This window comes from Choloepus didactylus, chromosome 8, assembly GCF_015220235.1.
Source record: "Choloepus didactylus isolate mChoDid1 chromosome 8, mChoDid1.pri, whole genome shotgun sequence".
In the NCBI taxonomy this organism is placed as follows: domain Eukaryota; kingdom Metazoa; phylum Chordata; class Mammalia; order Pilosa; family Megalonychidae; genus Choloepus; species Choloepus didactylus.
Genome location: NC_051314.1, coordinates 15,511,679 through 15,536,322, shown reverse-complemented (window position 1 = coordinate 15,536,322; position 24,644 = coordinate 15,511,679). Strand labels below are relative to the sequence as shown.

General features: G+C 58.2%; 1 protein-coding gene across 4 annotated transcripts; it reads right to left on the bottom strand.

The window, feature by feature from the left end:
- Window positions 1-656: 656 nt before the first annotated feature.
- LOC119541968 (casein kinase I) lies at window positions 657-23,269 on the bottom strand. Of its 4 annotated transcripts, none has more exons than XM_037846396.1 (11): window positions 23,056-23,263; window positions 19,732-19,819; window positions 11,141-11,251; window positions 10,874-11,022; window positions 9,311-9,539; window positions 8,501-8,671; window positions 7,912-8,060; window positions 3,792-3,984; window positions 3,539-3,678; window positions 2,734-2,803; window positions 657-1,692 (listed from the first exon to the last, which is right to left on the bottom strand). In XM_037846396.1, exons 2-10 carry the CDS (start codon window positions 19,805-19,807, stop codon window positions 2,771-2,773), a joined length of 1,251 nt encoding a protein of 416 aa, XP_037702324.1. In that variant the 5' UTR covers window positions 19,808-19,819; window positions 23,056-23,263; the 3' UTR covers window positions 657-1,692; window positions 2,734-2,770. The 4 variants fall into 4 exon arrangements, with proteins under 4 accessions (XP_037702324.1, XP_037702323.1, XP_037702325.1 ...); XM_037846395.1 differs by lacking the exon at window positions 657-1,692 and adding an exon at window positions 1,802-1,837 and having other exon boundaries at window positions 23,056-23,262; XM_037846398.1 differs by lacking the exons at window positions 657-1,692; window positions 2,734-2,803; window positions 3,539-3,678; window positions 3,792-3,984 and adding exons at window positions 6,723-7,116; window positions 7,214-7,317 and having other exon boundaries at window positions 23,056-23,268.
- Between the last annotated feature and the right edge of the window lie 1,375 nt (window positions 23,270-24,644).

The following is a 24,644-nucleotide window of genomic DNA, read 5'->3' as shown; positions in this document are numbered from 1 at the left end:
GATGAAGGGCTGGGAACAGGCCTGGCCCAAGGAACCCAACCCTTTTGTTTGCCCTGGCCTGATTTAATCCTGACAGCCCCCCCGAGGTGGGTATCATTGTCCCCCATTTACAGGAGAGGAAACTGAGACCCAGGCGATGGCCAGGTTCAGAGAGCTGGGCCAGTCCCTGCAACCCCCTCCTGTGCTCCCCACCCCCACCCCTCGTGGTCTGTTGAAGTACTGTGCCCAGAAATAATTATTTTTCTATTAATGAAATATTAATTTTAATAATGAAGTGCCTCCAAAGCTGTGGCTCCCGGAGCCCCATGGCCACCGTGGGAGGTTCAGAGCGTCGGCTCTGGGACCGTGCGAGAACTGGGGGGCCTTGGGCAAGTCACTTTGCAGCCCTGGACTACCCCCAACACCAAAGGCAGATGCTGATGGGACCCACTTCAGAGCCTGCACTTCAAGGAGCTGCCTGGCCAGCTCGGACGTTCCCTTGCCCACTCATTTTGGAAGCACAGCCCCCAGGACACAGCCTCACACTGTGCAGGTGTCGCTGACATGAAAACGGCGCCGGCTGCACCCCACTCCCGCGCCTACCCCTGGGTCCCAGGGCCAGGAGGTCTCCAGCCAGACACCCCGAGAGCAAAGAGGTGGACAGAGGGCTGCCCACGTCACTTTATCCTTTTCTACTTTATTACCTCAAATTAACAACCACAATAAAGCTCAAAAAAGTCCAATATTTACACAGGAAAAAAGTACAAAATTCCCCCCAAAGTTCTTCAGTATTTTTTTTTTCAGATTTTTTAAATTACAAAGTAATAAAAAGCTTTGCTCTTTAATTTAAAAAAAAAAAAAGGAAAGAAAGAAAAGAGAAGAAAGGGGAAACAGAGGTAAATAAATTAGGAAATACACACACAGAGAAAACAAACAAAAATAAAATAAAAACAAAAATGGGGGTTAAGGAAGAAGGATGGATAAAACCAACACCCAGCCCTGGCCCTGGGCTCCTCCTGGGGGTGGGGTGGGGGACGGGGACCCAGGCAACCGGCAGGACCAGGGAATTAATTTACAACCCAAGAGCCAGATGCTTTCTGGAAGTGGCCTCACAGGACTACATCCTGAGACCAGGAACGGGGGTTGCTGCTGCCACAGGCTGAGGACAGTCTGCGGCTGGGGGCGAGGACCTACTAGGTCCCCCTCTCGAGGGCCACAGGGGTCACAGCCCACCCCATGTCCTAGTCAGGGGCACGAGAACAGAAACGCGGCCTGGCAGGTGGGGCTGGGCACCTGCTGTCCTGGCCAACACAGGTTGGACACTACACACACGCACGAGGCACACGGGCCCCAGATGCTAGGGGGATGCTGGACAGGGTCCAGCACAGGAGGCTGGCCACGGCCTCCTTACGGGCTGGGGCTGGGCGCGTCTCCTGCGAATGGTTCGGAAGCTCAAGAAAAGCCTGTGGAAGAAGCCCGCTGCCTTCATGTGTCCGAACCCCACACCAGCGCACGCACGCCCCGTGGTGTGAGGCACCCGCCGCCTCTCCGATGCTGAGGTGGGCCCCTCTGAGCAGTGGCCGGGGACAGGGGTGGGGGCAGGCCTCGGCACCTGGGAGGTGAAGCTGGTTTCGGGCAGCGTTTGACCGCCTGGCTGCAGGTGCTGGGGAAGGCAGGGGACAAGAATCCTCTGTGGCAAGGGCATTGCATCTTCTTGCAGTGGGCAAAAAAAAAAAAAAAAAAAAAAAAATCAAACAAAATTCATCGTCAGTTTTGTGCTGGGTTTTTCCTTTCCTTTTTAGTTCCGATTTTTTTTTTCATCTTTTCTTGTTTTTTAAAAGAAAATACAGTGAAGACACTAGAAAGGGGAAGAGAGAAGACAGATTAGGTGCACATCAAGGGGTTTCCAGAACCCCAGGGCCCAGCTGCCTCTGGCCACCCATCCACCAGACCCCCTCAGCTCCTGTCTTCTTGTCCCAAGAGCTGGGCCCCCGAAGCCTGGCACAAGGGCAAGCACACAGCGGGTGCTCCGTTTTCATGTGATGGAAACAGGATCTCTCCCCCCTGCCATGGACCAAGCAGCTCCTGGGCCTGAGGTTGAGGGGAGGTAAGCCCCGCTCTGTGTCCTGGCTCTATCTGCAAAGCACATCACATTCTGTCCTGGAGTGAGGCCAAGCCCCTGAAATATGACCTCCCAGTGTGTGGACTTCTGGGGGAGCACAGATCCTCCCTGCAGCACGGATCCTCTCTGCAGCACTCCCTGCCCTCCCACCCCCAACTTGGGGGCCACTGTATGGAGCCTCAAGGCCTCAGGTCCACCAGAGGGGCCTCCTCTGGGCTGGTGGAAACCAGCAAGGGCCTCCTCGGCCAGTAGGGAGATCCACAGCCCAGGGCCCTTCTAAGGGCTTCACATGAATTAATGTAAGGCCCACAGGCCAACTGACCCGGCTAAGGTCTGTGGAGGCCCGAGGCCCATCTCTGCTAGGAACCAACTTTCCAGAACATATTAAAGGTAATGGAGAACTTGACCAAAGACAGGAAAAAGGCTTTCCAGGAGAAATTAATCCCATGTGGGACCAGGCCTGCGCTGAGGGGGAGGGCCTCACCCTAAACCGGGCACGCTCCCAGGTTTTAACCTTCCCTGAGGCTTCTTGGGTGCCGCGCTCCCCTCCACACACACACACGTTTCTTCCTGAGGCTGTGGGTATTTCTAGACCCCGCTGTGGGCTGCGGCTGCAGCAGAGGTGAACTCACCTAAGCAAACAAACACTGGTCTGCCGGCGGCCCCTCCTCACTTCCCGAGATGGTCAAATGGCACGCTTGTCTTCAGTGGGGAGGAGGTAGAGATGGGGGATGGGGTGGTAAGCTTCAAGGTAACTTCCTCAGCAGCAGTTTGGCATGTGTCTCCACACCAGCCCCTACCAAGCCCCCCTGAGCCAAGGGAAGGGGCCTGTGACCCCACAGACCCCAGGAGGTGCACATTTTGTAGATAAGGAGAATGTGGCCCAGAGGGAAACACAAGGCTTTGGGCCACACAAGTCAGTGGCCTGGGAGAGGATTTGCTCCTGGGGCTGCCAGACTCCCGGCTCGTGGCTCTGAGGCTCCTCCAGCACAGCCAGCAGGCCAGGGCCCCCTCTCACCCCCACCAATACCCCTGCCTCAGGGCAACCATGACTCTCCCCTCCAACTTTCCTAGTCCAAACAGGGCCGCCGAGTACAGCCACCCTCCAACCCTGCACACGACCCATGGGGGCTTCCTGATGGCAAGCACCACCCTCTGAGACCCTTGTGTGCCCAGGCCAGACCCCTGGCGGTGAGGGCTAGAAGCTCAGCCCCACCACTGGCTGGGACAAGTTACTTCTCTGAGCCTCAGTTTCTGACTCTGCTCAATGGATGTGATTAGCACTCAGGATTAAATGAGGCCCAAGTCCCTGCTCAACACAAACGGCTTACCCCAGAGTTACCGGAGAGGACCAGAGGCCTGCCTCCCCATCTGGGGGTCCCTGCTTGGCTGTGAGGCACAGAGGCCAGGAGGGGCTGGGGGTGCAGGGCAGCTCACCTGTGAGGCCGAGATCCGGGAGACCTCTTGCCGCCCGGTGAGGTCGGAGGACGAGACGTTGGCGGGCGCGCCCCTGTGGAGCCTCATGCTCACCTTCCTCTCCCGGTCGACCCGAGAGATCGCTCTGGGAGAAGTATTGCCTGCGGGCCAAGGCAGGGGGAGCCCGCTCGGTGTGGGCCCAGACTGGAGGCTTGTCCACCCAGGCCCCCCGGCCCACCGCAGGCCCAGCCCACCGCCTGAGGGCCCCACTCACCAGCCTGCTGGATGCGGGAGGTCGGGGTGGAAGCCACGGGCTCGGCTGCACTGCGGAGCCGGTTGGTGGTAGCCCCCGTGGGGGGGCCTGGGGGCAGGGCCCGGGTCGCGGACCCCCGCAGCTGCCCCATCCTCTCCTCGCGCTCGTGTTCTCGCCGCTCCCGGTCCATGTCCTCGGGGTTCCGGGCTGCACCCTGCAGGGACCGAGAAGCGATGGTGGTCAGTTTTGTGAGGCCAGGGTGCTCCAGACCCAACACCCCCACCGAGCAAAGCAAGGGCGGGCATCTTGGGGAAGAAGGACCTCGGAAACCCTCTGGCCCCACCTCCTCCCCACAGACCAGGAATCCAAGCCCTGAAAGGCCTGGAAACAGCCCGTGATCTCACCACACAGAGAAACGAAACCACACAACCGCCCAGTGGGAAGGAGAGCGGGGACCTGCCAGGCACAGGGAGGCCACGCTGCCCCTCTCAGGACTGATGTCCCCAGGATGGCCAGGGGCGCACCTTGGCCTTCCTGACCCAGGGCTAACACTGGCCCTGGCCCCTCTGTGAAGAGAGCCCTTGGCTCTCAGGGCTTCCAAACCAAGCAGGGCAGGTGTTTAGAGCCCATCTAGCAGATGGGCAAGGCGAGGCCGAGAGAAGAGAGGACAGGTGCCAAGTTACAGAGCGGAGTGAAGGCTAGGCCCAGCCAGGGGCTCCCTCCACCAGGCCTGTCCTTCCCCTGCCCCAGGACCTGGCAATGGCTCCAGCAGGTGCCACGGAGGCCATAGTCGCGGGGCCTGGGAGAACCAGAGATGCTGCCTGCTTGGGATGGGAGGTCAGGGAGAGCTAGAGAAGAAACTGGGGCTTAATGCCACCAGGGAAGAGAGGCCCAGCAGGCAAGGCTGGAGCAGAAGGGGTACCCTGAGCCTCAGGGGCCCTGCCCTCCAGCCACTGCCACCCAGTGCAGGAGGAAATGAGAAAGGCCCAGAGCAGGGAGTGGGGGCAGAGCGGCGTGTTACCTAGTTGGTCCTGGGGCCGTCCACAGGGAAGGGCGGGGGGCTGGCATGAGGGGGGCCGCATCTGTGGAAAGAGCTGTGGGCTGAGTTGGGGGCTTGCTCAGAGGCCATGGGGCGCTCCTGTGTATGCTCCCACGGACTGGCCCAGGAGACCCTGCTGCCGTCTCCTTTAAATCCTTTAAAAACAGACTGGGGGTGCCCTCACTTTTCAGCCACTCTAGGAGGTAGTTGCTGGGAAACCTGGTGAGGAACCGAGTCCCACAGATGCTTTGTGACCTGCCTGGGAACATACAGTTCAGGGCCAGAAATGGCATTTGAGTTAGGCCTGTGCCACCCAGTTTACTCTCTCTGTATGCCAAGAGGACACCTCAGAGATCTGCCTCAGTGGGACACCCTGGGGACAGATTTCTCTAGGCCACGACCCCAGGTCCCCTAGTGCCTGCAGGCCTGGGACCATCAGGCTCCAGCTCCTGCCTCCTCACCTGGGCTGCCACCCACCCAGTTAGATTGACAGAGGGCAGCTCAGCCAGGGCCACAGCAAACCCAGGTGACGGGAGCTACAGCATTCATTTATTAAACGCCTCCTGTGAGCAGGGGGCATGACAACCCTGCAAGTTTCCTAGTTGGGGAAACTGAGGCCAGGAGTGGGGCAGAGGATGGAGTCCCTCCTTTGTGGTCTTTGGGCCAATGCCAGCCCCAGAGGTAAGAGAACGTGAAAGCCCCTCTCCATGTTTCTATCCCACCCAAGCGACGACTCAAGAAACACACACCAGGGGGCCTTCTTGGCCTTTATTTGCCCACAAGAAAACAAAAGGTCAGCGGCAAGGTCTCACAAAGCTCCCTCTGTCCTTCGCTGTGTCCCGTGTCCTCCTGGCCAGATGGCTGGATCATGGAACGTGGGCGGTGTGTGCCAAGAGGTCCCGGGTGCCCGGGTGTTCCAGTCCCTCGCAGCTCAGCATGGTGGCAGCCACTCCCAGGAGGGAAGCTCTTGGTCAAAGGTGGGTTCCTTCCTTGGGAGGGTTTGCAGCCCACGGTGCCCATGTGGTGCCAGGTGCCGGCAGGTCCTGGTGAAGGCGTCCTCCAGGGAGGGGCTGCCTCAGGGTGACGGGTGTGGAAGGTTCCCATGGCGTGCTCTGGAGGTGTTCGAGCTCCCCATGGTGGTGACGCAGTCACTGATGCCCACACATCCAGTCCAGTGGCCCTGGCTTGAGGTGCCGGCAGCTCTGCCTGGCTTCTGACTCAACGGGGACGCCAGGAAGGGGGTCGGAGCTCCAGCAATGGTGGGGAGGGGAGGCTTGGCCCAGCTCGAGAAGAAAAGGTCTTGTGTGTTGGCTGGTCCCATAGAACTTTCTGTGATGATGGAAATGTTCCTGTCTGCTTTGTGTAATATGATAACCACCAGCCACTATGGGTCCTGAGAACTTGGAATGTGGCAAAATGCAACTGAGAATGACGCGTTCAATTATTTTTAAGTTAGCCTCGGGCAGCCAGTGGCTACCATATGGGACAGCCCAGGTCTAGAGAATGCAAAGCCCATCTTGGTGCTGCACTGAGCCCAAGAGCCAGGCCCAGGAATGACCTCCTGTGTGCTGAATGAGTGTCCAGTGCCCAAGTGCCCCGAGCAATGCCCCATGGCAGAGAGAGCCTGCTGGGCTGGGGCGGAAGGGCCCGCACGCTCATCTCCTGCCCCGAGGCCTGGAGAGGAGGTCAACAGAGGTCTCCGCCTGAGCTCCTTTGCCTGGGGAGCCCCCGTTTTCTGCCTGACCTCTGCCCTGCTCCTTAGGGAACGGTCCCAGGACCCTGTTTGAGACCCAGAGAATGGAGGGCACAAGGCCTGTGTGGCGACCTCAGCATCCAGGAGCACAAGGCACCAGTCTGCAGCATCTGGCCACGCAGGCCAAGGGCACTGCCACAAAAGGAGAGTCACACCAGGATGAAGCCGAGGCATTTAATGAGTTCAAGGTTCAATACAGAGGCTGCTGCCGGGGTCTGGCTGTGCGGCCAGGGTGGTGGACGTCATCCCTCCTCCAGGCTCAGTCCTGGTCCTTGGGCCGTGAGCCACTCCCAGGAATCCCGTGGCAGGGGCCTCGTCCGCCCGTCTACTCCACGGCCTTGCTGTCTCTCAGGAACAGGGGCCCCCGTCACCATCCCACAGGATGCCTCCACGGGCCTGGCCCCCAGGGGCGGGGGCACACCTGGTGATGTCAGAACTGGGGCCCCGGAGTCCAGAGCACAGGCCAGTAGTTTTGGGGGCATAGCGCCTCCACCTCGTCCACTTCCTCCATGGGCCCATCCAGAGGGCCCTGGGTGCCCAGGGGCGCCGGGCACCTGGAAGGGACAGAGAGAGCAAGCAGAGGCTCAGCCTCTTGTGCTCGCCTGGCCAAGTGGTACATCTTAGAAAGGCCAAGCCTCAGAAGGTCCTTACCAGTACGTGGGTGGGTACGCAGGCCCGGCGCAGGGACAGGGGCGGGGACAGGGTGGTGCAATGGCTTCTTTGTCACGGGGCTGAGCCTGGCTCGAGGAAGCCCCCTTTTCCAGAAGAGATTTTAAAGGAGACATACGATTTCACAGATTCCAGAGTGCCAGGCACAGCTGATGAACGTCTCTCCCCACCCCCGACCCCCAGGTCTCTTACAAGAGGGAGACAGAATGGGCACCTAGCAGGACCCAGGGTCCCATGACCAGGAAGAAAGAAACCACCATGAAAGGGTCCACGCTGGCCACAGGGGCCCCGGCGGGGGCGGCTGCCTGCGACGGGCAGAACAGGAAGAGCAGGATGGCGTAGGCAGCAATCAAGGCGGCAGGGGGGCCCACCAGGGCCACCCATGCCCTGCTGAGGGCCCCCAGGAGGGACTCAAGGACGAGCCAGGCCCTCTCAGCTCTGGTGGGAGGCAGCGCCCTGCCCAGACCCTGCTGCCCAGGCCAGTGCCCGCTGTCAGCACCGACAAGGTTGGGGTCGGGGAGGCGTGGGGGCCCTGGGACCCCAGCGAGGTCGTGTGCACTGTCCAACTCGTAGCTCCCAGTCCTCGGGAGCCCCGCCCGCCACCGGGCCACTTTGGCCTGCTGAGTCAGGGCCTGCCCCGTCCAGTCCCCCATGCCCGCCTTGGCCTCCCGGTGACTCACGAATTTGAGCATGTTCCAGTCGAAGACATAGTCATAGGAGAAGCCCTGCCGGTGGAAGAGGTTGCGGAAGAGCTGGCGCAGGTAGGAGTAGTCGGGCTTGTCATCGAACCGCAGGGAGCGGCAGAAGTTGAGGTATGTTGAGAACTCAGCTGGCAGATGGCAGGGGAGAGGAGAGGGCACCGTGAGGCCAGCACCGCCCTACCCTTCCACCCTCCATCCCCACACATGCTTTCGATCTAAAAGGGAGCAAGATGCAGACAGAAAAGAACTGTGGCCCCGCTATGGTGATGAAACCCTATGCTGCCAGTGGGCAGAGCCTCTGAAGACTCAGTGAAAACACGGAGACCCATGAACAGTGAGCAAGGGCTTCTCTTCACGTAGGGGTTGGAGAGGGCCTCTGGAACGGCCAGGCCTCCAGGCTGTGCCCAAGCAGTGTGGGATTCATGCTCTGGTGCCAGGGGCTGGGGAAGCCAGAGATAGGCTGTGTGGGGCCACATCATCCTGCTGGAAAGGGCCCAGGGGTCCCCAAGCTAAATGCTACCCCCAGAGGAAGTTAGAACCAGGGGAACTAGAGGGTGGAGCTACTCACAGGGGTAGCCTTTGCAGAGGACCTCGATGGGCGTTGACATCTTCTTCTCACTGATCCGTTCGTACTTCTGGCGCTTGGTGGCCGCTTTGAGGCCCTGCCAGGGCAGGGAGCCCAGGTTGAAGTACATGAGCACGTAGCCCAGGCTCTCCAGGTCATCTCGGCGGCTTTGCTCTGCAGAGAGTTGGGGCCAGGGTCAGGGTCAGGACCCCTCCTCCAGGATGTCCTCCTGGACTGAGAGGAACAAAGCCCCCACTGTGCTCCCAGCATGGGCCTCCCACCTCCTCTCCCCCGTCTCCCCATATTACATCTTGGCTTCTGCAATCCTATCACAAACAGGCACTGTTACGTTAGCATCCCCCTTCTATGGAGAAGGGGCCTGAGGCTCAAGCTTTTTCAGCTCAGGCCGGGCCTAGTTTTTCCAGCTCAGGCATGTGTCCGTTCAGCCACGTAGCAGGCCCCGTGGTGCCTCCTTGCCTGGCCAGCCCCGTGGAAAGGGCACAGGCTTTGGCATCAGACAAGGCTGGGGTCAAAGGCAAGCTTTGGCACTCACTAAGGTGCATGACCTTACACCTCTGAACCTGTATCTCCCAACCTGTAAAAATGGGGAAACGGCAATGCCCATTCGACAAGGCTGCTGTGGGGGTGACCACAGTGCCTGCGAAGAGCCCGGCCTGGCTGGCACCTGGCAGGCATATGGCAAGTCAGGGGAAAAAAAACAGGCTTGGGCAGAGGGAGCAGGGACTCTGGAGAGCCAGGGTCCTGGCCAGCAGCCCCCGGGTGGACCTGGCTCCAGGGGCCTCGCTCACTCACCGATGCCCAGGTGGGTGTTGATGGAGGCGTAGCGGGCAGTGCCAGTTAGGTTCTTGTTTTCCCGGTAGGGGATGTGCTGGTGGGTGCGGGCGTCCCGGTACTTCTTGGCCAGGCCGAAGTCAATGATGTAGACCAGGTTGCCCTTCTTGCCCAGCCCCATGAGGAAGTTGTCAGGCTTGACGTCCCGGTGGATGAAGTTCTTAGAGTGGATGTACTCGATGCGGCTGATCTGGGGTGGGTGGGGGGACAGCAAGACAGTCAGCAAGTGTTCAACTGAGGGGTCTTCACTGAGACCACCCTGGGCCGGGCCCTGGGGTTGTCAGAGGGGGCTGCTGGGGGGCCGAGGGCTGGGGCCAGAGATGGAGAACACACATGTAGTCCCTGCCAGGGGCTGGGGAGAAAGCCGGTCTAAAGCCACGGAAAATGACTTCAAGGAGCCAGTCAGGGCAGGCTCCTGGTGGAGAAGGTGATTCTGAGATGAACTCAAAGTTTATTGTGAGACAGGGAAAGAGAGCAAGGTAGGAAAGCCAACGGCAAGATTCAGAAAGGGACTCTTCTAAAACTCAAATCAGCATATGCACACAGCACATCCTCAGACAGGTCACTCTTCTCCGGGCTTTGGCTTCTTAGATCAAAGGCTTTTCCACAAGGCTGCGTATTTCCTGAACCTTCTCCAAGTCTCAAGTCTCACACTCAGAGGATCTGATAACCCTCCTTTGCACACATACATTTAGCCCCAAACTGCAGGGCGTCTGCAGCCCTTCTGGAGGCCAGCTGCGCTTGAAGACTAAAACCTCTGCATGATAAGACCACACACTCCATGCCAAGTCCTGGCTTCTACGGCTGCATATTTTAAAAACACTCTCCTCCCTCACATTTACCAAGGCCTTTGGGACCTAACACTGCTTCGTGCTGCTCTGTGCACACTCCTACCCCCATCTGATTGCCAGAGCAACCTCTGAAAATGCGTCTCTGACTCTGGCTCCCCAAGTCCTATGAGAGTGTGGTGCCAGGCAAGTGAGACTTCCATCGGGATCAGCTGCCCTTCTAGAAGAGTCCCTTTCTGAATCTTGCCGTTGGCTTTCCTACCATGCTCTCTTTCCCTGTCTCACAATAAACTTTGAGTTCATCTCAGAATCACCTTCTCCACCAGGAGCCTGCCCTGACGGGCTCCTTGAAGTCATTTTCCGTGGCTTTAGACCGGCTTTCTCCCCAGCCCCAGGCAGGGACCACAGCGTTTGACAGGCGCCCGAGGCTCAGACAGCAGCTCACCCCGGGTCACTGCAGGGACAGGACCCAGGCAGGTGGGATCACAGAGCCCTTCCGCATTCCCAGGCTTCAGTCACCTGGGGGCAGAGTCCCAGTCCTAACCCAGGAGCCTGTCTCAGCAGGTCAGGAATTGGGCCCCGGGAATCTGCATTTTAAACAAACACCCCCAGGGATTTGATCGCAGGTGGCCAAGGCTCCTGGTCCCAGAACCAGACCCGTGCTGGGTCCCTGTGATGCCCCCTCCTCCAGCATCCTCGGGAGGTAGGGGGAGTTGGGGAGCGGGGGGGGCCTCACCATCTGGTCGGCCAGGAGCAGCACCGTCTTGAGGCTGAACTTGCGGGAGCAGAAGTTGAAGAGGTCCTCGAGGCTGGGCCCCAGCAGCTCCATGACCATGACGTTGTAGTCACCCTCAGCACCGCACCACTTGATGGACGGGATCCCCACTGGGGGTGCCGGGAAGAGGGGCTCGGTCAGGGGCGGTCCCCCTCCCCTCCCCGACCACCTGCCCTTCCCTGTGTGCACACACCCTCCCCCCACCGTTCGACCCCTCCCCGCCCTCACCTCCCCCCTGCATCATCTTGTAGAACTTGCTCTCGATGTGCAGCTGGGGATGCTTCGTTTTCACGCACTCGAGCTTGATGGCAACTTCTTCACCGGATGCAATGTTGGCACCTGTTGGGGGAAGCGAGGGACCAGGGTCACCCTTGGCTGACAGGGAGCCCCGGTTCCCCACTCAGCATCTTTGAGGCCTGCTGCACACCAGGCCTGGGGGCCTCAAGGAGCTCGGGGCCTCTGGGGGAAGCCGGAGAGGAGGCCGAGGGTTTGGCTCCGCCTCCGAGGGGAGCAGGGCCAGCACTGACCCAGGCCAGGCCTCTGCGGGTGGGGGTGGGGTATGCATGCAAAGAACAGCAGCATGTGCAAATGAAAGGAGGTGAGATGCTGTGGACCAATCAGAGAACCACAGGTGCAGAAGGCAGATGCCAACGGGAGAAGGGCTGGGCATGGGGCGGGCCACGAAGGGCTCACAGAACAAGTGAAGGGACTGAACTTCACCCTGGAGAGCGGAGTCACCGGAGACGTGGGAGCTGGAGAGAGGTGAGGTCAGCAGGTGTGTCAGATGAGGTGGCTGCATGTGGAGGAGGGAAGGGGATGGCGGGGGAAGGCTGGTGGCAAGGAGCCCAGTGGGGATGGGTGTCAGGCACACTGGAACAAGCCTGAGCTGCCAGATGACACTCGGGGAGGGCTGGGCAGTGACCGGCCCGTCACTCAGCCCACATCAGTGCTGACACCTTCAAAGATGGCCCCCTACACACACCCAACCCCCTGCCCAATGCCTCGATTGATTCTTACATAGCCGGGGGGGTGGGTGGGTGGAGGGGCAGGAGTTCTCAACCCCATTTTACAGATGAGAAAACTGAGACCCGGCCCAGGTCACATGGCTGTAAGCGGTGGTCTTGGGAGGAGGGGCCTGCCTGCATCTCCACCTCCCCTCAACCCCCCTCCTGGGGGGCTCTGAGTAAGGAAATACCTTCACACACTCCAAAGCCCAGCTCTGCCTGGGCCCAGCCGAGGACTCAAGAAGTCACCAAAAGTCACCAAACTGACCAACTCCTCCCACACTCTGCTACCCACCTACCCTCCCTGTTAGAATGCGGAGTGGCCGAGCTGGAGGCTGGGGCTGGACCAGGCAGGGCTCAAGCCGCAGTAACTGGGCAGTAGTAGCACAAGCACAGAGAGAGGGACACAAACACTGGGAGAATCTAGGACAGGATGAAGCCGGCACCTCGAAGCAGGGGAAAGGATAGGACGAGCCAATAAACATCCCTGGAACAACTGGCTAGACACTGGAGGGAAAAACACCGTATCTCACACCATGCACCAGGAAAAATCCCAAGTGGAATGAAGGTCTGTATGCCAAAAAATAAAACAAAATGAAAGGCGTGGCCATGTAAGTTAGGAAAGCTGAACTTGCAGGAACCCTTCACCGAGCAACTCCACCCCCAGGTGTATGCCCTTCAGGACATTAGCACAGGGGCCAGGGTGACTGAGCGGCCACAGGAAGGCCCCTGGGTAACTCCCAGCATCGAACGCTTGAGTAAGAGAGCAAGGGGCAGGTGAGAGCACACACAGTTCCATCTGTATCGGCCTCAAACATGCAACACAGAACAATACACGGTTTAGGGACATAAGCATATGATAAAACTCATGTCAGATGGGGGGGTTCCTCCGCGAGGGGAAGCTGGATTGTGGGGGGGGGCACTCAGGGACCTTTGGGTGACATGTCCCCCTCCTTTGGGTGGGGGGAAGGATTGATGGGCCTTATCCTGTGCACTTATTTCATATATGTTCTTTTGTATCTATTCAACATTTAATTAACTAAACCAATGAAGAAAAGAAGGGAGAAGGCCACATCCCCTTGGAAAGGTAAGGCTTCTTTCCATCCACGATTAAAATCCAGAGGCCACAAAAGAACAACAACAGAAGTGTCCCCCTGCCCCTAGAAACAACCCCTTCTACACAACAAAAACTCCAGAAACCAAGTCATAAGAAATATTTGCAATTTCATCCCTGGCAAAGAGATAACATCACTGATCTGTAAGGAGCTCCAGTGTATTAGTAGGAAAAAGACTACTCAATAGGAAAATAGGGCAAAGGATTTGAAAAGAGAAAGGAATCATTACTACAAATGGCTTGTTCACATGGAAAGATGCTCAACCTCCTCGTAAGAGAAACACAAAGTAAAACGACACGGAAAGACCATTTCTCCCTTATGGATGGTAAAAGTCCCCAAACACAGTGACATACGTTGCAGGCAAGGCTGCGGGGTGATGCACAGAACTCTTCCCATGGCGCGGGCCCTCCCAGACAGCAATCCTGCATCGCTCTCTGCCCGGCAGCTCCTCTCTGCGAGGGCACCCTACACCTGTGCCTGGTGCAAAACACTGCACAAAGCTGTCCGCTGTAGCGCTGCCCAGGAGAGCCAAAGCCTGGAAACAACCCAGAGGCCCACCATTCAGGGACTGGTTAAATAAATAATGGCCTAACCATAAAATGGAATACAATGGAAAAAGAATGAGGAAGCTCTCTCTATACAGAAGTGGAAAGATCTCAAGATACAGGAAACAAAAAAGCAAAGTACAGAACAGTACGTATTCTATACTCTCTTTTCAGTAAGAAAAAAAAAAAGTGAAGGCATATATATATATATTCCTGTTTGCTTGTATCTACATAAAGAAACACCGAGAAGATCCCTGAGGAGCCACTAAGTGGGCTGGTAGGGGGAGGCACTTCACCAATACCTTCTTGTATGTTTTGATTTTAAAAATACCTTATAAGATATAATTTATATACCATAGAACTCACCCACTTAAAATATACAATTCAATGGTTTTTAGTATATTCAAAGCTGTGCAACCATCACCACCATCACTTCTGCAACATTTTCATCACCCTGACAAGAAACCCCCATTAGCTATTGCCCCCCAGAGCCCCCATCCCCCAACCCTAGGCAGCCACTGATCTACCCTGTGTTTATGGATCTGCCCGTCCTGGACATTCCACACAAACGTAATCATACAACATGGAGCCCACTGCGACTGGCTTCTTTCACTCGGAATGCCTTTGTGGTGTGATTTTTGAACCACATAAACTTCTTAAAATTTTTAAAAAAGAAAGAGATTACTAAGTCCAGTAAGTGAAGGGAGAGAAAGTGCTTTGGGCGGTCCATGTGCATCGCCGGGCAGAGCCGCACACGTTTCTGTGGGAGGGTGAGGACGCCAGTGGGAGGGCTGGGCTCCCCCCCCACTCCCCCCTTAATGAGAGGCCGGAGAGCACAGTGGGGGGAGAACACGGGCTCCAGAACCCAGCTGCTCAAGCACCAACCCTCTTCCTGGCTGGAGGACTCTCTGCTCTGCGTCTCGGGCACCCCGTCTGTGACTGGGGACAACAGGGCCCACCCATCCGGCTGTAAACACGCTCACAAGGGCACCCGGCACACAGCAAGTGCTCAGCAAAGGGGAGGCTGGACCAGGACAGGGCAGTTTGGCCCCTGGGCTAGAGATGAGCCGGGTGGGCTGTAGCGGCTGCGCGGCGGTGGGAGCAGAGGAAGGAGGAGCCAGCCCCCAGGAAAGGCTGCGCGGGCATGGCAGGTGCGGGGCCCTGGCGGCAGGGCGTCGAGCTGACCGGGTGGACCGCTGTGCTGGAGCTCCCGTAACTGAAGACGACAGCGGAGTGATGGGCAGAGGCCAGCTCAGAAGGGCCTCCAGTGCCCAGCAAGGGTGGCGAGCTGCAATGCCGGCCTTTGGCCTGACCCGAGGGTCCAGAGGCCAGGTGTGGGGGTGTGATTCCAGGGTTCCTCGGCCTCAGCACTACTGACACTTTAGGCCAGATAATTGTTGGCAGCGGGGGCTCCCTGTGCACTGTAGGGCATCCACAGCATCCCTGACTTTGACCCACAGGATGCCAGGAGCACCCGCCCCCCTACAAGTTGTAACAACCAAAAATGTCTCCAGACATTGCCAAATGTCCTCAGGTGAGGCAAACTGCACCCTGTTGAGAACCACTGGTATATTAACTGGAAGTTCCTCAAAAAGTTAGTGAGTTACCATATGACCCAGCAAGTCCCCCTCCAAGGTGCACAACCAAGAGAAGTGAACACAAGTCCACACGGGAACCTGTACACGAGTGTCCACAGAGCACTGTTCACAAGAACCAAACGGAGAAGTCACTCGAGAGCCCATCCACGGGTGAAAGGGTAAACAGAAAGCAGTCGAGCCACACAATGGAATATTATTCAGCCACCAAAAGGAACAATGCACTGACACAGGCTACAACATGCAGGGACCTCGAGAACATTCTGCTGAGCAAAAGCAGCCAGTCACAAAAGATTCCTTTTAGATGAGATGTCCAGAATAGGCAAATCCATAGAGACAGAAAGCAAGTTAGTAGTTGCCAGGGCCTGGGGAAAGGGGGGTGATTCCTTAATGGGGACTGGGTGTTTTTCTGAGGTGATGAGAAAGTTTTGAGACCAGAGATGGGTGATGGTTGCACAACAATCTGAATGCACTAAATGCCCCTGGGTTGAACACTCTAAAGTGGTTAGATGTGTGTTATATGAATTTCACCTCAATTTAAAAAAGAAAATAAAGGACTGGAGGGGCACTGGGGGGAGAGGGAGACCCCAAAGGAGGCCACTGCAGCAGCCCAGTCCAGGGAGAGGCACTGACGAGTGACGAGTGCCTTTTTGGCAGTAGGGCCCTGAGCACCACTACTCCAGCAGATGTGAGCAAGGAGGGGAGGGTGGGAAGTCTGCCTTCCCGGGACAGGGTGATGGAGGGCAGGTGTGCTTCATGCCCTTGAACCCTCCTCGCACGGTCCTGCTTGTGTCTCACTGTGGAAACTGAGATGCCAAAGAGCAGAGAACCAAACACCACAGAACTTCCCAGACAAGGACCCAAGCTGTTAGTGTGCTGGAAATCTCTGCCTACCCCAACATCTACCCCCTCCCAAAGCACTGGCCCCACCACCACTGGGCCCCTTGGCTGCCTGAGTTCTACAGGAAGCCACCAGACTTTTCTGTGATCTCAATTCTTACAATGGCTGAGCTGAGATTCAGAGAGGTTAACATGCTTGCCGGAAGTCACACAGAGCTGGTGGGGGAGGAGCCAGAACTTGAAACTTATTCCCACAAACTCCTGCTTTTTTCTCTGTACTGATTCTCAGCTTCTCATCTGTTCCATCGAAAGACACCTACTGAGCCCTGGAGCAGCTGAGACTGCCCTGCCCCGGAGGAGCTCACCTTGCCTTTGGTGGGGGCAACAAAGGGTAATTTAGACTAAGTAAAAAATGCCAGAGCAGGCCTGCAGAAGGGGAGCACAAGGCAGGGGCTCCAGTCCCAGCCATGGAGGGGGATGGGAGAGTAAGGCTTCCCGGCAGAGGTAGGGGCAAGTGGGCGAGGATGCTGGAGAGGAGCCCCACGGGGAATGTGCCCAAGATTCAGGGACAGAACATGGTCCCCAGTTAGACAGGGTAGCCTTGTTGGGGGGCTGACCAGTCTGGAAAACAAACTTGGACACAGAGAAGGATGAGTGGACCTGGTCAGCTCTAGAAGGCCAGGGACCTTGGGAAGTCCTGGGTGGGGAGGGGCTGATCAGCCTCACACGGGGGCTCCCTCCAGCCACCTGCACGGACACGTGGACACGTTCAGGACCTGGAAGCCCGCCCACCCCAGCAACAGTAGCCGCAGGAGCCTGGAGTGGCCCCACACTAACATCCATTCCTGCAACCATGCACTGGGGGAGCACTGTGAACCCCACCCACTTTTAGAGTCAACGACCAGAGACCCTGAGAGGTCTAGAGAGTTGCCCAGCTGTATAGGGGCAGAGTAGGCACAAGCCTGCCCGCTGCTGGACCCTGTATGGCTGACTTGAGGCCCGTAACAAAACTGGCCTTGCACTCCTCGCTGCCCCATGACGCCGGGGGAGGGGGCAGGGGGGCCTGCAGCCGATCCTGGAAAGCCGGGCCCGGAGGCTGCCTCCAGCCCCACCTGCAAAGGCCATCTGGAGGCAGGCCCTGGCCCGGGCACTGGCAACGCAAGTGTGGTCAGAGCTTTGAACAAAGGGAGCCAGCGTGGCCAGTCAGGGAGGCCTTGCAGCCACCAAAGACCCCATGCCAGCAAGGCCAAGGAAGGAGTTGGCAGAGCGGGGCCACTGAGGCCCATGTACCTGGCAGAGGCTAGACAGTCAGTGGAGAACTGCTGCCCGCACCACTCCCCCCAACACAAATCAGGCCCAAGAGGATCCAGATTCATTGACAGTAGCAGCCAACCAAGACCAAGGGTTAGGGGACATAAAAGGATGATTGTTGGGCCACACATGGCCAGGGGTTTCACACACAGGCATCTCATTGCAGTCTCAGAATGTGGCAGGCAACACAGTCCCCATTTTACAGATAAGAAAACCGAGGCAGGCAGAGGTGGTCACTTGCTCAAGGGCATACAGCTAGTAAAAAGAAACACTGGCACGCTGGCACTCAAGCCAAGGTCGAATTTACTCCAAGTCTGTACAAAGCTGGGCTAATCGGGATCCAGTCTGCAGAAGGTCTACTTATCTGTATGGATAAACAGGAAGTCCTGTCCCTAGGGAGGTCTTATCATGTGATCCAGAACACTAACTTTCTGAGTGACCTTGCACAGCCCCGTCTCCCTCTTTAGGGCTCAGTTTCCCTTTGGAAAAAAGAGAGCCCTGGACTGGATGTCATCTAAGAACAGGAGTTTGCTCTGTGATCTTCGACTTGAGCCAGTGGCCCCCAGACTTTAGTCCTGAGTCTGAGTCCTGAAAAACAAGAGAGGCCTTTACACCCACCCACATCACACATTTCCCAAACAGCAAGGAGATGGGTGCTTCCATTTCACAGATGAGAATACCAAGGCCCAGAGAAAGACAGCAAATGAGGAGCAACTGGGGACCTGCACCCAGACCTGCCCCCAATCCCAACCTTTTTCTACTCTACCAGGAAGTGAGGTCCCTTTTCTCTTTCCTTCACCTGAGAAGACTTCGCTGAGCACCCACTGTGGGTAAGCCCCGTGCTGGGTGCTAGGGAAATCCAATGCCTGCCTTCCCAGGAGGGGCTGGAGTCCCGGAGAAAACCTCTGGACCAGCTCCAACCTGCACGCGGTTCCCTCCAGCTACGAGCTCCAGAGCAGTCTACAGGGAAGCACTCAGCATCGAACTGCAAGTGTGGTTGGCACTTTACAAATTTATGAGCTGCTGTCACATCCACCCTGTGGATGGCCAGTCATCATCATCCTGCAAACTTTACAGATGGGGGCACTGAGGCATGGGGCAGTCACTTGACTTTCCTGCGGCCGCACAAAGCCAGGGCTAGAAACTGGGTCTGTCTTCTACACATCCTCACGCATGTAGAGGGCTGTGGGGACAGGCTGGATTTAGATAGAGGTCAGGACCCACCTGACCTCGCTGCACCTCAGTTTCCTGATATATGAAATGGGGATAATCCAGCACAATTATTGGGGCTGTTATGAGGGGAGCGCACACTTGAGACAGGCCCTTGCACGGCACCTGGCCCCAGGTAAGTGCTCAGAGGATGCGCTGCCCCTTCCCTTCCCTCAGACTGGCAGGGGTGGGGGGTGGGCAGGTAGACACTGAGAGGGCAGGGACGGTGTCTCCTTCACTCAGGGATCCCCCATGGGCCTTGCCACCCTGTCTACCGGACAGGAGAAACCCCAAGTTCTGAACTAATGAACACGGCACACGGACTCATTGTTTTTCTCTGCCCAGGACAGAATGGATTTATTTTCATTTTCTGAGGAGGGAAACAGAAGCAGAGATGTTGGTCTTGCCTGCACAGGGACAGACCCCAGGGGGGCCTGCCACCTGGCTCTGGTAACTCCAAGCCTCCACCTTCCAACACAGGATTACCAACACCATCTTCCATATCAACGGTTCCAAAGGAAGCCCCCCACCTGCCTGTGCCCCCGATCAGCTGAAGCCCACCAGAGAAAGTGGCATTCAAAGGCACAAACCTCATTTCTCCCAGGCCAAGGAGAGGGGTGAGATGCCAGTGAAACTGTTTAAAATGACAACATCAGAGCAAACTCAGACTTTCAACAGGAAGCACATCCGGAGAGAGAGATCCCCAACCAAGGAGAGCGGACACCCCCCCTGCCCCGAGTTCGCTGGGGGAGCCTGTGTCATCCCAAAGCCAAGCTGGGCTGAATTCCAGGAGGGGTCCTGGCTGGGGGCAAGTGGTAGCCCGCACCTCCCTCTGTCTTACCAGCACCCTTCTCCCAGGAGGCAAGACACAAGGCGTGCTAGCCCAGCCCAGGCTTTCCCACGCCCGGCTGGAGACCCAGGTCATCTGCAGCTGGAAATCAGAGCTAAAAATACCCTCCTCTGCCCAGCCCGCAGCAAGCGGGAGCCCCCGCCCCGCTCTGCCTGAGAGCAGCTCCTCGGCTGCGGCTTCCTCCTCATCCGGCATGGCACTCAGGGCTAGCTGACCAAAACATGCCACCAGAGCCCCAGGGTCAAGTTCCGGCTTCTGATCCCAAAATTCTGGGCACTCTCCTCCTCCTCCTTGTCCCAGGGCTGTTTCAGGGGCTCCAGAGCTACCCAGCAGACACCAGGAACACTCACCCAGGTAGATATCTCCAAAGGACCCGCTCCCGATCTTCCGCCCCAGGCGGTACTTGTTCCCCACGCGAAGCTCCATGATTCACAGTTGCTGCAGAGGGAAGCAGAGACGCTAGTCAGAGATGCGGGGAGCTGGGAAGGGGCCTGGCCCACTGGAACCTGGGAGACCAACACGCTCCCTCCCACCGCCCAGGAAGGGGCTCGACCTCACTCTGCCTGGGGGCAACCAGGTGCCAGACAGGCCAGGTGCCAGACGCGGGCACATCTGGGGAAGGCAGAGGCAGGTTTAGAACAGGTTTCCACTCAGCAAGACAGAAGGTGGAACCGGGGACAAGGCTCAAGAGGAAACAGCCAAGCAAGCCTCTCCTTGGGGGGACACTCCCTCAGGGAACCCCAATAGGAGCCTCTCAGGAGGGAGGCTAGTCGCAATGGGCCAAGACCCTGAAGGGAAAATCAAGGACAAAGGAGGAGGATGGGGAGAGGGATGCAGGAGCTCAACATCCGGGGTGCTACCATGGCAACCATCAGCAAGTTCCAATCTCCAGGGATGGGAGGACCCCAGGAAGGGAAGGGCCCCAGAGGAGCTCCTCAGCAACTCAGCCCCTTTAGGCCTCAGAAACGACAGGGCCCCAGGACCACTCACCCCATCCCCAGGCCTCTAGAGCCAAGAACTGGGGGCATGGCTGGTCTTCCCTAGTGCCCCCCCCCCCGACCCCAGAGGCCAGACCGCGTCAGTTCCCAGCATGCCCTGCAGGAAGGAGGTCTCATCCCCCACCCAGGGGGAAGGGCAGGAAAGGGCCCCCCAAGGACAGTCGCTTGCCAATCATCTCCCCATCACGACACCAAGGACCTCATCTGGGCCTCTCTGCACCTATCTCTCTGGGGGGGACTCGGGGCTGGCTTCTTTCTGGACTGGAGGGCAGGGTCTCCTAAGATGCCTTGTGGGGACCAGCAGAGACTTAGGGTCTGGACTTGAGTTGTCAGCTGCCGGGCAGGGGAGAGGTTTGGGGTGCAGTATTGATCTGTGGCTTCTCTCCTTCCTGAGACCCACCCTGGGGGTACCAAGCTGGGGCCACCCTGGTAGGGGCCCCTCTGCTCTGGCCTGGGAGGGGAGGGAATGGTGGCCTATGAGATGGGGGGATGGGGATCTTAAGAGCTCAGTGTTTACCACAGGGCCAGACGGGAAGACATCAAGAGGAGAGGGATGCCTTCTGCAGGCAGGGAGCTGGGGCTGAGGCCACCCCACATGCCCAGGGCATCCAGCAGTGAGTCAGTGGGGGAGTCTCACCCAGGACCCAGACAGGGTTCCTGCCGCCCCTCCCCGGCGGCCTCCCACCCTCACCAGCAGGGCCTATGTCACACTAGGGCCGGGAGGCCAAACAGGAAGATGGAAAACCAGCCGTGCCAGGCACAAGGATCTGCCTGCCCCTTCCCCATGCCATACTCAAAGTCAGACCCAAGCCCGGAAGGGAATCGGCGGACATGTCCCAGCCCCAGCCCCGGGCTCACAGGGAGCCGCCACAACCCTTCACCAGCAGCCACAAGGAAGTGGCCTCCGCCCAGTGCCAGCCAAACTCTCAGTCGAGGGCCTTTGCCCACGCGCCTGGCAGGTCCTGGCCAAGGTGCCTCCGCTGCCAGCAGCACACACTTCACATTGCAAGAAACCCACACACCACACACCCCCTGTATCCCGCCCGTCCCACTTCCCGAGTGTGTACACTGGAAGGGAGGAAAGAGCAGGCACACGCAGCGGCCCTGCTGGGGCGGCCGGGTGTGTACATACTCGGGCCCCCACCCCACCCCCCAGTGCATTTTCCGCCAACGCCAATTCCGAGACCACACATGGCAGTGGGGAAAGCCGCAGGTTAGGAAAGGAACATAAATACACCCGCATCCTATATTACATAAATACCCACACCGGGTTATATAAATACTCATGCCCTCCGTCTGGGTGTCTTACATAAATATGCTGCACATGACCCCCAGCCCCTCCCCACTCATCGGGCTGGCAGCAGAGAAGGGGCGAGGGGGCCCGCCCTGCCCGCAGGGATCCCCCACCATGCCGTGCTAGCACCCAGGTCCCCCAACGTCTCCCCCACACCCCAGGGCTGGTCTAGACTGCCCCAGCACCATACCCCCAAAAGCCTTCCAGAGAAAGGCTCCGTTCAGGGATGGGAGGGGCTTTCCAGATCTTTTGCAGCTTCTCCCATGGGGTGAAAGGGGGAAGCGCCGTAAACAAAGTTTAAAAAAAAAAAAAAGGCGGAAATGAAGATTCAAGAGTTTCAGCTGGTTACAAAAAATAAGACAAACTACCAACCAGCACATGGGCAGTTTGGTTTTTTTTTTTTTAATTACTCCCTGCCCCCCTCCCTACTCCCTCAGAACCAGGGGTCTCGCCCTGCACCATTAAAATAAAAATTAGAGGGACACCCTCGACGGGAAGGCAAAGGAGACCAAGCCCAGGCATTTATGGGAAGCAGCTTAGACACTCTGTAGCCCCTTCGCCTCCCTCAGCAAATCAGGGAGACCATGGCAAAAAGAAAATATGCAAGAAAACTAAGGGGAAAGTTGGGGAGTGGGCTCCCCCCATTTGAGTTTTGGATGTTAGAAGCTTGGGAGTCCTCTCCCTAAAGATACCCAGACATAAACATAGTTTTATGTTCCATAGAGACTTGCAAAACATGGTTTTCTCACACACAGAAATGGGAGAATCTGATCTGATAAATAACCCCCACCCCTTTCTTTCTCTCCACAAAGGAACACAAAATCTGTGGCCTTGTGACCAGGCACCTCCATCGCCGGAGGACCCCCAGACGCCCCCACCCAACCTGCGGGAGCAGCCTTGCTGACCCCCAGGTATGGGGTACCCAGGCTGGGGGAGGGGGGGGGCACAGCTGATTGTCCAGTGAGACAAACACAAGCCCGGGTTTGGGGTGAGAAGCCGAATCCACAGTGTCGGTGGCCCCGGCACGCCAGTCGCGGGCCCCCTCCCTCGGCGTCCCCAAATCACAGCCCAGGGTGGCTACCTCCCCCGGCTGGGGCCCTTGAAGGGTCTAGCTGGGGGAGGGGAAGGCGGGCTGGACTGGGGGGGCCGAGGCAAGTCTGCAAAATAATGGCCTCCCCCCACCTCGTCCCCAGCGGCGCCTTTGTCCTCGCCGGGCCGAGCGGGCGGCGCCCGGGCTGCCCCCCCCAATACCCCGAAGGCGAACGCGCGTGTGTCCCCCCTCCCCTCCCCTTCCTCTCCCAGCAAAAACAAAGAGGCGGAGGGAGCCCCGTTTCCCCCCAGGTTTGCGCCCCTCCGCAGGCCCGCGGCCCCCCAATATTTACCCCGCCGGGAAGGCGCCGGTGCGGGGCCGCTGCTCGGGGGACTGCCGCGGGCGGGGGCGGCCCGCCGGGGCGGATGCCGGAGGATTCGCGGAGCCGCCCGGCGCGCCAGCCTCTCCCGGCCCAGCCGCCGCCGCCGCCGCGCTCCGCTCCGCTCGGGCCCGGCCGGGATCTGGCTCGGGCTCTGGGCTCTGAGCTCCGGGCTGTGGGTTCTGGGCGCCGCCGCCACCGCCTCCCTCCTGTCCGCCCGCCCCCGCCGCCGGCTCGCGCGCTCCCGCCCCGCGCGCTCCCGCCTGCCCGGCTCCCATTGAGTCCCGGGCCCGCCCGCTGATGTCATCCCCGGCCCGCCGCTGCCGTCCCGGCGGATTTAAAGGGCCCGCGCCCTCCGCGCCCGGGCACGCTGTGGGGCTACAGCCGCTAAAGAGCTTTCTCCGCCCGGCAGCCTCCCGGAGCAGCGCTTCCCAGAAACGCGGTCTCAGATCTGGGGCGGGGGAGCACGCACAGATGCTGAAAACACCTTGATGCAGTTTGGGGCACAGGCAGGGGGGGTGGGGGGAGAGACGGGGTGTAGGAAGGGAAGGGGAAGAGGAGGGTGCACAAAAAGCTGGTGTTTTCTAGACCCAAAGCCCGCTCTCCTCCATGCTGGGGCTCACTTGTCTCAGGGCTCTGAGTGCTGCAGAGAACACAGGCTAGGTTGATTCAGGGGCAGTGACTTTGACAGGAGGCAAGAGATGGTGGGACTTTGACAAAAGGCCCAGGGAGGTAGCCTGGGCTCAGCTACGCTCCCCGGAAAAATCAAGGGCAAAGACCCTTTTCTTCTTTCCCCTTCTTCTCCCCAAGGCTCAAACTGTGATGGGCAGAGCAGACACTCAAACCCTAACCCTGTTCTCATTTCCCAGGACCTCACCATTTGCCTGTTGAGTGAAGGACCCCACACTGCCACCTAACCAACACTTGCGTGGGGGTCCCGAACGGTACACACTTAGCCAAGCCACCTCCCAGCTCTGGGCTTGGGTTTTCCTCACCTGCAAAATGGGAGAGCAGCCCTTCCCCTTCCAGGTCACTGGCAGAATTAATTAAGGCTTCCTACTGGCTTCCAGACAAGCTGATGAAAGATTCCAGGGCAGGGTTATTAGAAAGATGATATTTACACTGTGCCATAGGAAGCCCCAAATTATGACACCCTTACACTGACACACAGTTGTGGCTGTGGGCCCAACTGCATCCACCGAGCACTCTGCATCTAACCCTGGAATCATGGCTCCCAGGAAGTCACTTCCATGATAACCACATCTTCCCTGAGCCCAGAGTATTTAGTCACACACTGTCCGCTTATTTCACAGGCCAGCAAACTGTGGCCCAGAGAGGGAAAGGGGTTTGCCTAGGAACACACAGCACAGCAAGACCACTCTGGCCACCCAAATGTCCCCAGGAAGCTAAGTCCATCTTGAGCCCATTTCCAAGGGCAGGAGAATAAGACCTTCTTCCTGGAGAGGCCTGCAGCAGCCACCAGGGGACCTTCCCCCTCCTGCCTTTGCCCAGAGGTCACCGGCCAAGGCAGCTGGCTTTGTCCTGCATAGTATTTTTTGTTT